This window comes from Vigna umbellata, chromosome 1, assembly GCF_029865625.1.
Source record: "Vigna umbellata cultivar VRB3 chromosome 1, Vumbellata_1.0, whole genome shotgun sequence".
Lineage (NCBI taxonomy): Eukaryota > Viridiplantae > Streptophyta > Magnoliopsida > Fabales > Fabaceae > Vigna > Vigna umbellata.
In genome coordinates this window covers 79,249,229-79,266,285 of record NC_142165.1, presented here as the reverse complement: position 1 = coordinate 79,266,285, position 17,057 = coordinate 79,249,229, and the positions used below count along the sequence as shown (strand labels likewise).

General features: G+C 26.1%; 1 protein-coding gene across 1 annotated transcript; it reads right to left on the bottom strand.

Moving 5' to 3' along the window:
• Nucleotides 1-8,863: 8,863 nt before the first annotated feature.
• On the bottom strand, nucleotides 8,864-14,775 carry LOC124841470 (protein WVD2-like 7). Its single transcript, XM_047317749.2, has 9 exons — nucleotides 14,620-14,775; nucleotides 14,410-14,495; nucleotides 11,760-12,542; nucleotides 11,327-11,503; nucleotides 11,139-11,179; nucleotides 10,809-10,905; nucleotides 10,636-10,707; nucleotides 9,972-10,082; nucleotides 8,864-9,720 (listed from the first exon to the last, which is right to left on the bottom strand). Exons 2-9 carry the CDS (start codon nucleotides 14,449-14,451, stop codon nucleotides 9,244-9,246), a joined length of 1,800 nt encoding a protein of 599 aa, XP_047173705.1. The 5' UTR covers nucleotides 14,452-14,495; nucleotides 14,620-14,775; the 3' UTR covers nucleotides 8,864-9,243.
• Between the last annotated feature and the right edge of the window lie 2,282 nt (nucleotides 14,776-17,057).

Below are 17,057 nucleotides of genomic sequence, written 5' to 3'. Positions count from 1 at the left end.
GAAACAATTGTTCAAGAATGTATTCGACATTTGTTCACTTAGAGCGAAAGATTTGAGAAAAAAAAAGGAATTTGAGAGTAAATTGAGTGTTATTTTTTTATTTGAAGATGAATTTAAAAGTAAAAATTATGTAAGATTTGATTTATGTGATAAATAAAAATGATGTTTTAATAAATGAGAAATAAATATTACTAAAATGTCATTAGTGAAGTAATATAAAAGAAAAATGATACTTATTAATAACATATTTATTTTTAAAAATTATTATAAGAGAAAAAAAATCAATATTAATTTTGAAAATAAAATAAATTTGTGCTTAAGTAAAGTTAAATTATTATGAATAAAATTTAATGTTTTAAGAATATAATTTACTAATAAGTGATATATTTTTTTTTGTTTTTGTCGTGAAATTCAATATTCATGATCAAGTAAATAATGAAGTGAAATTACAATATTATATGACATAAAAAATTTACACACATAATAAGTTTCAACTATATCATCATAATTCATGATGAATTTCCTTTGTTTAGGTATGTAAACAACATATTCAAACAATATTATGTCGACATTTTTACTAAACGTTGTGTATGGGATGAGTGTGAAGACAGAAATTTGAAGCACCATTTGAATAAGTTGTCATCTTGAATGTTCATTGTCCTTAATAAGTACAACAATTTCATTGGTTATGGCTATTAGTAACTATTTTGACATTCCATGGTTGCAAATTATTGGTGAACAATGGCACAAAGTCTTCTTATTTCAGTATTTGTTTTCTCCATTTCGTCAATTATTCGACAATCGATCTGATTTAGAGTTCATTAAGGTCACTTTGACAATAAAAAAGAGTTTGACAAGTTTTGTGAAATAAAATATAAATGAAGTTAATTTAATGTAATAAAGCAAAGAGACAAGTTGATTTAATATAATAAAGTAAATTTATAAGTTAATGTAATATTGTCATCCAATATTATACAACTTAATAATCTAATTTGTGTAGAATTAAGTTAACATTCAAATTTAGGTATGTGAATTGTCGGTTCATGTTTAGAGATAAGTTGAGCTCAAATATATATATCCTTATAAATCTTTACAAATGTGTTAGACTTTATGAGCTCAAAATATTCATTACATACCTTACCTTGAGTATATTCAAAAGTTCTCGTCTATTGATTACATCATTTATTATTTCTAGATTATTATAAATGAATTTTTATCCTTAAAATACTTTGAGTATGTGATGTTTATATGATCATTGATGATGAGTATGTTGTGGATTAAGTGAATGGTATTGAGGGACGTAATATAAATGAGAAATAAATATTACTAAAAATGTTTTAATAAATGAGAAATAAATATTACTAAAATGTCATTAGTGAAGTAATATAAAAGAAAAATGATACTTATTAATAACATATTTATTTTTAAAAATTATTATAAGAGAAAAAAAATCAATATTAATTTTGAAAATAAAATAAATTTGTGCTTAAGTAAAGTTAAATTATTATGAATAAAATTTAATGTTTTAAGAATATAATTTACTAATAAGTGATATATTTTTTTTTGTTTTTGTCGTGAAATTCAATATTCATGATCAAGTAAATAATGAAGTGAAATTACAATATTATATGACATAAAAAATTTACACACATAATAAGTTTCAACTATATCATCATAATTCATGATGAATTTCCTTTGTTTAGGTATGTAAACAACATATTCAAACAATATTATGTCGACATTTTTACTAAACGTTGTGTATGGGATGAGTGTGAAGACAGAAATTTGAAGCACCATTTGAATAAGTTGTCATCTTGAATGTTCATTGTCCTTAATAAGTACAACAATTTCATTGGTTATGGCTATTAGTAACTATTTTGACATTCCATGGTTGCAAATTATTGGTGAACAATGGCACAAAGTCTTCTTATTTCAGTATTTGTTTTCTCCATTTCGTCAATTATTCGACAATCGATCTGATTTAGAGTTCATTAAGGTCACTTTGACAATAAAAAAGAGTTTGACAAGTTTTGTGAAATAAAATATAAATGAAGTTAATTTAATGTAATAAAGCAAAGAGACAAGTTGATTTAATATAATAAAGTAAATTTATAAGTTAATGTAATATTGTCATCCAATATTATACAACTTAATAATCTAATTTGTGTAGAATTAAGTTAACATTCAAATTTAGGTATGTGAATTGTCGGTTCATGTTTAGAGATAAGTTGAGCTCAAATATATATATCCTTATAAATCTTTACAAATGTGTTAGACTTTATGAGCTCAAAATATTCATTACATACCTTACCTTGAGTATATTCAAAAGTTCTCGTCTATTGATTACATCATTTATTATTTCTAGATTATTATAAATGAATTTTTATCCTTAAAATACTTTGAGTATGTGATGTTTATATGATCATTGATGATGAGTATGTTGTGGATTAAGTGAATGGTATTGAGGGACGTAATATAAATGAGAAATAAATATTACTAAAAATGTTTTAATAAATGAGAAATAAATATTACTAAAATGTCATTAGTGAAGTAATATAAAAGAAAAATGATACTTATTAATAACATATTTATTTTTAAAAATTATTATAAGAGAAAAAAAATCAATATTAATTTTGAAAATAAAATAAATTTGTGCTTAAGTAAAGTTAAATTATTATGAATAAAATTTAATGTTTTAAGAATATAATTTACTAATAAGTGATATATTTTTTTTTGTTTTTGTCGTGAAATTCAATATTCATGATCAAGTAAATAATGAAGTGAAATTACAATATTATATGACATAAAAAATTTACACACATAATAAGTTTCAACTATATCATCATAATTCATGATGAATTTCCTTTGTTTAGGTATGTAAACAACATATTCAAACAATATTATGTCGACATTTTTACTAAACGTTGTGTATGGGATGAGTGTGAAGACAGAAATTTGAAGCACCATTTGAATAAGTTGTCATCTTGAATGTTCATTGTCCTTAATAAGTACAACAATTTCATTGGTTATGGCTATTAGTAACTATTTTGACATTCCATGGTTGCAAATTATTGGTGAACAATGGCACAAAGTCTTCTTATTTCAGTATTTGTTTTCTCCATTTCGTCAATTATTCGACAATCGATCTGATTTAGAGTTCATTAAGGTCACTTTGACAATAAAAAAGAGTTTGACAAGTTTTGTGAAATAAAATATAAATGAAGTTAATTTAATGTAATAAAGCAAAGAGACAAGTTGATTTAATATAATAAAGTAAATTTATAAGTTAATGTAATATTGTCATCCAATATTATACAACTTAATAATCTAATTTGTGTAGAATTAAGTTAACATTCAAATTTAGGTATGTGAATTGTCGGTTCATGTTTAGAGATAAGTTGAGCTCAAATATATATATCCTTATAAATCTTTACAAATGTGTTAGACTTTATGAGCTCAAAATATTCATTACATACCTTACCTTGAGTATATTCAAAAGTTCTCGTCTATTGATTACATCATTTATTATTTCTAGATTATTATAAATGAATTTTTATCCTTAAAATACTTTGAGTATGTGATGTTTATATGATCATTGATGATGAGTATGTTGTGGATTAAGTGAATGGTATTGAGGGACGTAATATAAATGAGAAATAAATATTACTAAAAATGTTTTAATAAATGAGAAATAAATATTACTAAAATGTCATTAGTGAAGTAATATAAAAGAAAAATGATACTTATTAATAACATATTTATTTTTAAAAATTATTATAAGAGAAAAAAAATCAATATTAATTTTGAAAATAAAATAAATTTGTGCTTAAGTAAAGTTAAATTATTATGAATAAAATTTAATGTTTTAAGAATATAATTTACTAATAAGTGATATATTTTTTTTTGTTTTTGTCGTGAAATTCAATATTCATGATCAAGTAAATAATGAAGTGAAATTACAATATTATATGACATAAAAAATTTACACACATAATAAGTTTCAACTATATCATCATAATTCATGATGAATTTCCTTTGTTTAGGTATGTAAACAACATATTCAAACAATATTATGTCGACATTTTTACTAAACGTTGTGTATGGGATGAGTGTGAAGACAGAAATTTGAAGCACCATTTGAATAAGTTGTCATCTTGAATGTTCATTGTCCTTAATAAGTACAACAATTTCATTGGTTATGGCTATTAGTAACTATTTTGACATTCCATGGTTGCAAATTATTGGTGAACAATGGCACAAAGTCTTCTTATTTCAGTATTTGTTTTCTCCATTTCGTCAATTATTCGACAATCGATCTGATTTAGAGTTCATTAAGGTCACTTTGACAATAAAAAAGAGTTTGACAAGTTTTGTGAAATAAAATATAAATGAAGTTAATTTAATGTAATAAAGCAAAGAGACAAGTTGATTTAATATAATAAAGTAAATTTATAAGTTAATGTAATATTGTCATCCAATATTATACAACTTAATAATCTAATTTGTGTAGAATTAAGTTAACATTCAAATTTAGGTATGTGAATTGTCGGTTCATGTTTAGAGATAAGTTGAGCTCAAATATATATATCCTTATAAATCTTTACAAATGTGTTAGACTTTATGAGCTCAAAATATTCATTACATACCTTACCTTGAGTATATTCAAAAGTTCTCGTCTATTGATTACATCATTTATTATTTCTAGATTATTATAAATGAATTTTTATCCTTAAAATACTTTGAGTATGTGATGTTTATATGATCATTGATGATGAGTATGTTGTGGATTAAGTGAATGGTATTGAGGGACGTAATATAAATGAGAAATAAATATTACTAAAAATGTTTTAATAAATGAGAAATAAATATTACTAAAATGTCATTAGTGAAGTAATATAAAAGAAAAATGATACTTATTAATAACATATTTATTTTTAAAAATTATTATAAGAGAAAAAAAATCAATATTAATTTTGAAAATAAAATAAATTTGTGCTTAAGTAAAGTTAAATTATTATGAATAAAATTTAATGTTTTAAGAATATAATTTACTAATAAGTGATATATTTTTTTTTGTTTTTGTCGTGAAATTCAATATTCATGATCAAGTAAATAATGAAGTGAAATTACAATATTATATGACATAAAAAATTTACACACATAATAAGTTTCAACTATATCATCATAATTCATGATGAATTTCCTTTGTTTAGGTATGTAAACAACATATTCAAACAATATTATGTCGACATTTTTACTAAACGTTGTGTATGGGATGAGTGTGAAGACAGAAATTTGAAGCACCATTTGAATAAGTTGTCATCTTGAATGTTCATTGTCCTTAATAAGTACAACAATTTCATTGGTTATGGCTATTAGTAACTATTTTGACATTCCATGGTTGCAAATTATTGGTGAACAATGGCACAAAGTCTTCTTATTTCAGTATTTGTTTTCTCCATTTCGTCAATTATTCGACAATCGATCTGATTTAGAGTTCATTAAGGTCACTTTGACAATAAAAAAGAGTTTGACAAGTTTTGTGAAATAAAATATAAATGAAGTTAATTTAATGTAATAAAGCAAAGAGACAAGTTGATTTAATATAATAAAGTAAATTTATAAGTTAATGTAATATTGTCATCCAATATTATACAACTTAATAATCTAATTTGTGTAGAATTAAGTTAACATTCAAATTTAGGTATGTGAATTGTCGGTTCATGTTTAGAGATAAGTTGAGCTCAAATATATATATCCTTATAAATCTTTACAAATGTGTTAGACTTTATGAGCTCAAAATATTCATTACATACCTTACCTTGAGTATATTCAAAAGTTCTCGTCTATTGATTACATCATTTATTATTTCTAGATTATTATAAATGAATTTTTATCCTTAAAATACTTTGAGTATGTGATGTTTATATGATCATTGATGATGAGTATGTTGTGGATTAAGTGAATGGTATTGAGGGACGTAATATAAATGAGAAATAAATATTACTAAAAATGTTTTAATAAATGAGAAATAAATATTACTAAAATGTCATTAGTGAAGTAATATAAAAGAAAAATGATACTTATTAATAACATATTTATTTTTAAAAATTATTATAAGAGAAAAAAAATCAATATTAATTTTGAAAATAAAATAAATTTGTGCTTAAGTAAAGTTAAATTATTATGAATAAAATTTAATGTTTTAAGAATATAATTTACTAATAAGTGATATATTTTTTTTTGTTTTTGTCGTGAAATTCAATATTCATGATCAAGTAAATAATGAAGTGAAATTACAATATTATATGACATAAAAAATTTACACACATAATAAGTTTCAACTATATCATCATAATTCATGATGAATTTCCTTTGTTTAGGTATGTAAACAACATATTCAAACAATATTATGTCGACATTTTTACTAAACGTTGTGTATGGGATGAGTGTGAAGACAGAAATTTGAAGCACCATTTGAATAAGTTGTCATCTTGAATGTTCATTGTCCTTAATAAGTACAACAATTTCATTGGTTATGGCTATTAGTAACTATTTTGACATTCCATGGTTGCAAATTATTGGTGAACAATGGCACAAAGTCTTCTTATTTCAGTATTTGTTTTCTCCATTTCGTCAATTATTCGACAATCGATCTGATTTAGAGTTCATTAAGGTCACTTTGACAATAAAAAAGAGTTTGACAAGTTTTGTGAAATAAAATATAAATGAAGTTAATTTAATGTAATAAAGCAAAGAGACAAGTTGATTTAATATAATAAAGTAAATTTATAAGTTAATGTAATATTGTCATCCAATATTATACAACTTAATAATCTAATTTGTGTAGAATTAAGTTAACATTCAAATTTAGGTATGTGAATTGTCGGTTCATGTTTAGAGATAAGTTGAGCTCAAATATATATATCCTTATAAATCTTTACAAATGTGTTAGACTTTATGAGCTCAAAATATTCATTACATACCTTACCTTGAGTATATTCAAAAGTTCTCGTCTATTGATTACATCATTTATTATTTCTAGATTATTATAAATGAATTTTTATCCTTAAAATACTTTGAGTATGTGATGTTTATATGATCATTGATGATGAGTATGTTGTGGATTAAGTGAATGGTATTGAGGGACGTAATTCCATGATCCTCGTGGAGATGTTACATGGCGGTGCCCGGTAGTGTTGTAAGTATGAATAATCGGAGTTAAGTTTGGGGTTCATCCTACATTTTAATGATCATTCATGCTCAATTAGAGAGTGATGGGTCATGTGGTGAGAATAGAAGGAGGTCCTTGTCTAGGGGCCTTGTTTTTGTCAAAGACAATTGAAATAGACTAACCTTGTATGATAGCTTGGATTAAGCCAACAATATTACTACTACAGGTGCAGAAACCACTATAACTTGACATTCATACTATATCCGGATGAGTCAAGCCTATGCGTATTTTATGTTTCTAGAATGTTTGTATACTTAGTTTGGTTTTCATAATCTATGTTAAAATCTTAGTTATTTTATGATATTTGTTATTTATACCAGCTTACCCTTGCTTTTGCTTTTGTGTTGTATGTTTTCCTGTGTGTGCTTGTTTTCTCTTTTGCAATGATCACCTTAAATGTGTGAGCTTAGGGAGAATCTTTGGTGAGCAGGTGCTAACGAGTGGAAGAGCTGAAGCTTAGAGTAAGTCGTTTCTTCGCTTCCTTTCTATTTGTACAGTCTATATTACACTTTTGACTCAATGTAATATATCTTCTTGTAGTGTAGAAAGGTGTATATATAGATCTTACTATTATATGTTATTTTGAGAATAACTATAACGACAATTTATATGTTTTACTCGAATCAACTGTTTTATAATATTAAAAATGTGATACATCATAAAGTAGTTAAACGAGATGAAAATTGGAATTTACATTACTAGTCATAATCCTTGAAGTGTGTATACAATATTATACATTTTTATTTCCATAGAGTCAACTTCCTCAATATTTGAAATATGATCGTAAATGCAAATGTAACTAAGTCATGTGTCAAGTTGCTTCTGAATCCACTGTTCTCGACTGTTCTTATATAATGTAACTATTTCCCATCATTACTTGTTACAAGTATCTTTTGAGATACTTGCGACTATGACACTACAACAGGACGAGGACATGTTTCAATATCCAAATTGTATCTCAAATAAAAAATTCATATCATCTTTATATTTATCAAGTATAAAATTTTTCTTTCATTCCCATTTTGCTTATACTTATTTTCTTATGATTACAATATCAATTAATTATTTTTTTCAAAAAATAACAAAAAGAACACACGATATTATCAATATTTAATATGAAAGAACATATTCAATATCAAATATTTATAAAAAAAAGCTATAATTGTATAAATTTTAAATCAAGATACCAAATAATATTTGAATAAAAGTAAAATAATTATATAAAATATTACGGAATTATGCATAAAATTTCATTACAACCAAAACATTAATTAATTTTGAGAAAGTTAAAAAATATTTTTTAAAAATTTAAAAGAAATTATTTATAAAGAATATAATATATATATATATATATATATATATATATATATATATATATATATATATATAATATTACACCGTTACATATAAATAAATTTCATAACAATCACAACCTTCATTAATTTTGAAAAGGTTAACAAAAACAAGTTGATAAAATTAAAAAAAAAATTAAAAGAATTATAAAAGGAAAAATATACGAACAAATATAGAATAAAATTTATGTCGACTGAACTTTGTAATGATACTACATATACAAATATGGTATTAAAGGAAGATAAACGTATTATAGTCTAGCAGCAGATCATGATAAACTAAAAAAATAAGTTAATTACAAATTAGAATTTCCATAAATGTAATTCCATTTATATTCTAATTAACAAATGAACACTCTTCAACATGGAGAGAAGACCACAAGATCCAAATCCAGTAAAAACATGCCCACTACTAGTTATTGGGTAACTTTCCATGTTTATTTTATACATTACTTCTACCAAACTTAGAGAAGTAGTAACATGGACCATATTGTTCTATAACTTGTCTCAAATATACCATGAATAAAACACAAGAAATGTTACTAACTCAATGTGCAATATGCCTTAATTGATTCGTATGAAGTGGTAATCATTCGGCTTTCGTTTTATGCTGGAGCCTGAAATGTCTCAAGTTATAAAGTGTAAGTGGTAAACTTTTTAATAGGAAACATGTACAATAAGATTACCACTTCTGGAAATGTTTCTGAAGCCAACATTCTTCACACCTTTTCTCATTATATCATTTCTGTGTTTTGTGGTTTCACCATTTTTATTTCTTTCGTTGTTTTGTTGTTTTGCTCCTTTACAACTATTTGATACCTTCTGTTTTTGTGAAGAAACCTTTGCTCCTTCTTTCTTTCCAGAAGCATGATTACTTGTCATAGAATTAGGAACGTGTCTATGGTTGGTTGATGCAGCAGGAGAAATCAAACTAGATTCAGATACTTTACTTTTGGCACACTCTTTGATCGAGATATCATGTGGTTCTCTTACTGTTATCGATTCACCAGTATCCAGATTGTTTCCCACCTTTGATTTCGGAGGAACTGTTGCATCTGATCCACTCGTTGAACATTTTGGTTTATTCTGTTCTTTCTTACTTCTGGTGTTATTTGACACAACCTGGTTGTGAGACTTGAAAAGGAAGAATTCGCAAACATTAAATGGTTGAAGTCGAACAGAGAAAGAAAAAAGCACTTTGATTTCATTTCTATTAAGAAATTCTAAACAAAAACTAGGGTAGTAGATATGTGACGACCAAGAAGGTCCCATGAAGTTGCATATTGGATTGAGACAACAGAACAACTAATTTGCAACGAATAGTAAATTGTATGCAAACACTAATTCACGAACAAAAGTAGACCGAAAACTCCAAAAACATGTACCTTATTGCCATGTGGTTGTGAAGAGAGAGTTGTCCGATAGAATGAAGGCATTGGTGTTGCTTTAAAGTTGAGGCTCTTTCGGAGTTTTTTAATGTCAGTTTCTGTCTTTTCCTACAAAAATAACACCTGAATGTAGTAAGTTTCTTCAAGCTTCACAAGAAATACAAATAACTGGAGCCAGCTACACTACAGATACTAGATAAAAGATATAGCAAAATCCTTCTACACGTTTTGTTTCCTCATTCTTTGTTGTTTGCCACAACTCTTATCCAATACTTGAAGACTGCGATTTCCAGATTTCTCAGACAAATGTCATTTCACACAATATTATTTCACTTTTCTGCATTTGGCTATGCTTGAAGAAATATTTGATAAAATTTAGGAAAAGAATGAAATAATGATTCCAAGTTCCATTGATGTAAATTGAATGGACACTTCAATTAGAAAATTCACTGGTAACAATCATATTAGTCCCTTCAATTAGAATCCAACAGATTCCACACATATCACATATGACTAAACTTCATGTAACAATTTCTCAAAAATGGTTCCAAGTTCCATTGATGTAAAAATATCGACTCATTTATTCATACAATGCTTGTCGCTTGATATTCTGATATTCTTGCCATCTCATATAAGTAGAAGCTATTATTGGCTAAATTACCTGTGATATTGCTTGCATCTGAGTAATCTCTGCTTCCTTTGCATGCAATTTTTCTTCCAACTTCATGTAGAACTGAGTTGACAGGATCAGGACAGCAAATAAAATGTCATGCATTCTATATCATTTGTTAACATAAACAGAAATGATTCCAAAAAAAATAGCATTTTACTTGCCTCTTTCCTCCTTTCTGCTCGCTCACTACATTTAAAGTTAAAAGTTGCAGCCTTAGGCTTAACATTGGACTTCATAGAATCAAAAGCTTGGTTCAACCTGCAAAACACGATTTTGCTTGTCTCAAGTCAAAATGAGAGAAAACGAATGATTAATCTCACATAGGTTTATAAAACCTCCTTGCTTCTTGAATTCCTTTGGAATTTAAAGCAGAAGGTTGGGATTCTTCACCCTTTCGTAGTTTTGATACATTTTCATTATTAAAAATTCAAAACACATTTGAGTCTGTGAATGTGAAAATATAACAGTTAAAACTAAGAAACAAAAATTACCTTTTGCTTTCACGAATTTGTTTCTCTTCTCTTTTGGAAACCTGCAAATAGAGGCCCTAAAATTAGCGGTATTTAACAATTCACAAGCAAGCCACTTATATAGAAGAGTAATCATTTGAAAAGTATAAGCAAAATTTAGAGACAATATCCTTCTTTCATCCCTCAGTACATTGTTATTAAGTCCTTACTTCTTTGGAAGTTTTGCTAGTTGGAGTTGTAAGTTTTGGTAAATTCTTTTCTATATTTGTTCTCCTTTGACTCTCTCTACTCGGATGCCTAGCAGGATCCTTAGCTGAAGTAACCGTGCTTCCCTGAACTCCAACATTGTTCATTTCAGAATTCTGTTGAGTCTTGAGCTTTGTTTCCTATGGATAAATTAAACACACTTATGCCAACCCAGCAAGACAATAATATAATTGAAAAATATAAACAATGTAATAACTGTACGGGGAAACCATCAGCTTTGGTTCAAAGAAATATAAAATTAAAGCACAAATACACATGTCATAAATATGCGTAATCTTGATTCATTGCATTGATAGTGCTTTCATTATAAGCCATTCTATATGTTGGATCTTTGCATGGGCAAAAAACAGGAACTTAACTCATGGAAATGCATACCTCAGGAGAAGGTTTTGCAAGATCATTCATAATTGTTTCCTCAACACACTGTGCTGGTGGATTCACAGTGCTTATTGATGATTCACCAGTATTTACAGTAACATCATCATCCTTTTCCACTTCCATAACCGCCTCGTCATTAGCTAAGAGTATGTTACTTGTTTCATTTTCAGATCGATGAGCTTCATTCAAAGTACTATTGTTCTCACTGGCATCTTCGAAATGATTAGAATTATTTATGACAGATTCCATCTCGAGACTTGAAAATGAAAGCATTGGATATTCTTCGATGGTCTCTTCTTCTTCATATTCGTTCACATCACATTCTCCATGATAATTTGAACCATCAGGAATTCCACGAAATTGAATATAATGGTTTTCTTCAATTGGGATGACATCTTCTTGGGATCTTGGATCCATTTCAACATAATTGTCACCTTCTTCTAACTCAAATTCCTTCTGGGACATTTCGTCAAATGGGACGTAGTGGTCATTATTAGACTCAAAATCCTCTTGTTTACCAATTCCCTCAGAGCCATCACTTTCACCGGCTGCTCTATATGATAATCCATCGTGAATTGTGGATGGAATAATACCAAAAATCCCTTTCTTCTTGAAATGTGCTTCAAAATATGCTTTCTTCTGAATAACTGAACCAGGTTTTGAACATTTCTCAACCTCCTCCAGGTACCTATTACGAGAGAAAGAGGACCTTCTTTCCCATGATAAAGGTTCATTTTCAAATCTCCCAAACGAGATTGAACCAGAATGTATAGAATCTACCTGCATTTTTGGCAAGAATCAAAGCAGCAGATATCAGCAGAATTAATATTAACAATATTCTATCCAGTCAACACACAAAAAATAGGATTCCCTTTTCACACTTTTATCCTTTTTTGCAAGGAATAGTCAAATGGAAGGTGAACATTTTGTGTGTGGTATGATAAATCAGAGAATTGACTGTGTTCCGAATGACACAAATCATAAAAAGTATCAATACTAAACAAAATCCATGCAAATTAGAAAGTTGTGAACAAATGAGTATAGTAAAAGAAAGGGAACATAAAAAAGGAATAACATTGCATTGTCCAACTCCACTCAATCTTCTTTATTCAACTAAATTCAAAAGAAGCAATTCAGATCAAGATCATTATATGTTTGACTAAGCAATGATAACTGAAGAAGATCATTGTTCTAGCAAATTATTGTCTTCATTCACTATATCACTGACCATGATGAGTAGGGTTGTGTTTGACCTTGAACTTATTTTATGTTTTGAATTACATTTACCTTATTAATTCTATAAATTTTAACTACAATTTAACAGTCAAGTTATCTCAACATCTCAATTCCTGGTGGTCATTCATTCAATACTTTTTAACAAATTTTTTTAATAACATTTTTGCAACGTCTATGTAGTGCCTCGTGATTCGTGATTGCTCTATTTCTGAAAATAAATTCAAATAAATCAATAAAATAATGCCATATAATCTATTTTCAAAGTTATAAAAAATTGTTAACTAATCATTTCAATTTGAATATAAAAATCTATTTTGAAAAAAAAGAATTGACAATGTCAACAATTACAAAAGATTTATAATCGTTAGTTCAAATTTTTAATGTACATTAATACTTCTACTATGTCCTTACTTTCTTTCACCAGTATTTATAGTACCTTCAATCTAGAAAAAAAGAAGTCGTCATCACTCACTAATTTAAAAATAAATACCTGCAAAAACATAATTTTGTTTCAAAATTAATACACTGTTATTACTTTTTAATTTATTTTCTTTTGAAATTTTTAAATATTAGAAATCAAATAAACAAAGTTAAAAGTTATTCATATTTTAATTATATCGGATAAGTTGTGAATAAAACAAAATAAATCCTAATAAAATTAATTAATCTTGAATGTCCCATCTCATCACTACTGTCTTTACCAGAAATCATGATTCATATGTTCGTTGTGAAATTTAATTTCTAAATACTTGAATATTACTTTTATTTGAATATAAATAAAACATAAAGTAATTTTTAACACTTTAAAGGAATAATCAATAAAACTCCTCAAATGATCTTGATTTAATTAAACATTTTTACCATCAGCTATCATCGTTGTATTCTTCACCACCCAAGTTTCTTTTACACATATTTTCAAAATAATAACTTTATTTTTTAATCACTATCTTTTACAAAACGAACCTCGGTTATTTTTTACAAACTTTTATGACATGATATTTTGTTAGAAATGTATCAAACCGACAAAATGTGAGAAAGTTTAAAAGAAATATGATAAAATCCAAGAAAAAAAAAAGTAAAATTATGAAATGATGATAGATGAGAGATAAAGGTGTACACCTAAGCAAATAAAATATAATAATATATCTGTGGTTACATAATCTTATTGATAAATAAAATAAAAAAATTAAAAAATTCATTACGAAATTATTTAAATTAATTTATTTTTTAAAATGTGAAAGGGGCCTACTGAGCTGGTGGCAGCCACTGCTCCTCTAAACACAAGACAAGAAAAAGTCACACAAAACCAATCACACAACTCAAACTAAAGAAAGCAAAAAATGATTGGAACATTGTAACTGGAATTAGAAAGAATAGATCGACGTTAAAAATCAAGAAATGGATGAATAACCTGAAACTCCATGCTGAATGATTGTTCAACCTCCCCTCCCATAGCTCTCACAGCCTTCAACCAGAATTACAAATCATGATTCTTCCCTAAAAAATAACCAGAGACCTCCATTATTGAAGAACCAGCATGTGGAAACAATAACCAGAGAAAGACACATATAAATCTATGGCAGTGGAAGAAACCCATTTGAGAAAGTGAGAAACAAAATACCTTTCGAGGCGTGATAGGAAACCCGAGAAACACGACAAGCAAACCTAAGTTGTTTGGTACTTTGGTTTTTCACAGACACACAACACGAGATGAGATGAGGATGTCACTTAAAAAGTGTTCTGTAACTCAGATTTCAGATACTTGTTATTATTATTGTTTTCCTTATTAGAAAAAGTATATGTATAAGGCATAAAATAATCATGTGCAGGTTGTCTTATTTTGTCTTGTTTGGCTTCCACACGGTTTAGAAGCTGTGCATCACGCTCCATGCTCCCTCTAACTCAGTTAACACCTCTAACTTTCTTATGGGTCAGAAGTTTTTTTTTTCTTATTATTGTTTTTGATTTAAAATGATTAATTTTTAATTGTATATTAATATTATTTTTAATACATATAGTATAAATAATAATTATTAAAAGTCTTATTCATGTTTAATTACCTTAATCATTAATTAAAATTCAATCAATAAAATAAAAGCTTTTATATCAAAATGATTACTTTTTATTATTTTATTATATATTTTGTCTTAATTATTAGTATTTATTATTATTTTTTCATTTTTATTATGTTAATCAGCACCATTTTCCTTTTTCAATTAGTCAATTAACTCGTTCATTTATTTTGCAAATCAAGTCGATGAGTTACGAAAAAAATAATAAAAAATAAATGAATCGATCAATAAATTAACAATAAGAGATTGAAAATAGTGTTTACTTCACATAAAAAGTAAACAATAGAGTCTGTAAACAAAGATTAAAAAACTGTTAAACACTCATAACATAAAATTTTTAAAAACAAATTTAATTAAAAAAATATGCAGTAGAAAATTTTAATTAAATCCGTTAGAAATTTTTCTTTTCAAAATAATCTATTCTTTCACTAAACTTTAGTAAAAAAATATTATTAAAGTAAAATATGGCAAACTTTTGCATTAAATAAAAGTGCTTATAAACGACAATAAAACCCAAAAGAAATAAATATAACTACACGAGAAAAAAGTAACGATTCATAGCATAATTCATGTTCTCAAAACGAGAGAAGCACGTGTCCGCTTCGGTGATATTTTGACCTATGAAAAAGGTTGCAATCACCGTTTCATCTGGCTTATACATTAAATATTCTGAAATATATTGCATGTGTTTTCGAATTACATAATACATGTCAATCTTTTTTATGCATACTTTTTTTTAATACTTCTCTAACACTTAATAAAAAAATATTTATATTTTTTAAATAATTTATCTTTTTTTTTTTATATTATAGAATAAAAATGTTATTTTGTTAGTTTTGGATGAGTGAGAGTAAAAATATTAGGTGTTTATTTATCATCATCCTTGTCTATATTAATTAAGAATATTAATTAAATTGGATTATATGTTGTTTAGTAAATTGTATTAATTGTATCGTAAAATTACTCAATTTTTCCTATTTCTTTATCTTTATACTAAATTTTCTTAATTATTTGAAGAATATTACATAAATAATTCTACATTATGTTAATCTCCTTGATTATTTAAAATACATTGCCCATTTATCTTTGTAAGGAAAGTTAAGTGTTTATACATGTTAATTAAAAAAAAGATATATTCATGTAAGTAGTTTGTATAATTTATTCATTCTAATAAAGAAATTCTAATTAGAAATATATCGAACACATAATATCTATCCACTAGCTGTGGAAAATTTAATTTGTTCTGTCCAATACTAATTTTAAAAATATTCATAAGTATTTAAAAAATAAATATAGATTTTTAAAATGAAATATAAATAAAATTATTAAAAAATATAAAATATAATATAAATTGAATTAAATATAATTTAGTAAAATATAAATTTAATTAAATTAAATTTAATAAAATATAAATTAAATTTTATTTTTAATATTTTATAGATAATAAATAGCAGTATGATACCACGACATGTTTATAGTAAATATTAAATGATGTGTTACTTACGAATACCCGTTAAATAATTTTATCAACCAATACTTCCGGACATAAATGTTTTTGTCATTCATACTTCTTATAATATTTATTTAAACTATGTTCAAATTTAAAATTTCACTAAATTTTATGAGTGATTAGTGTTTTTATAATAATAATATTAAATTCAAATAAATTTGACAAAAACTACTTCTATTTCAGTTCCGTAAACATGAACATTTTGTTTACTAATATTTAAGTGCAAAAGATGTACTATTCTATTTGCATACCTGTTAAAATAATTTTTTTTCTCGTATAACAAATACCACCTGTGCTTGTTATCATAAATTATAGATAAGATTTTCTCATTTTTTTATATTATTTGGCTTTAACTCTATTATTGATTATTGATTCTTGATGGAGTGTAACCATCATTTTTTCTTCAATATTCATTATGAGAATTAGTGGTCCCAAAATAAAGTGTGAATATTATTGAGTACCTCAAACGAGTGTGAT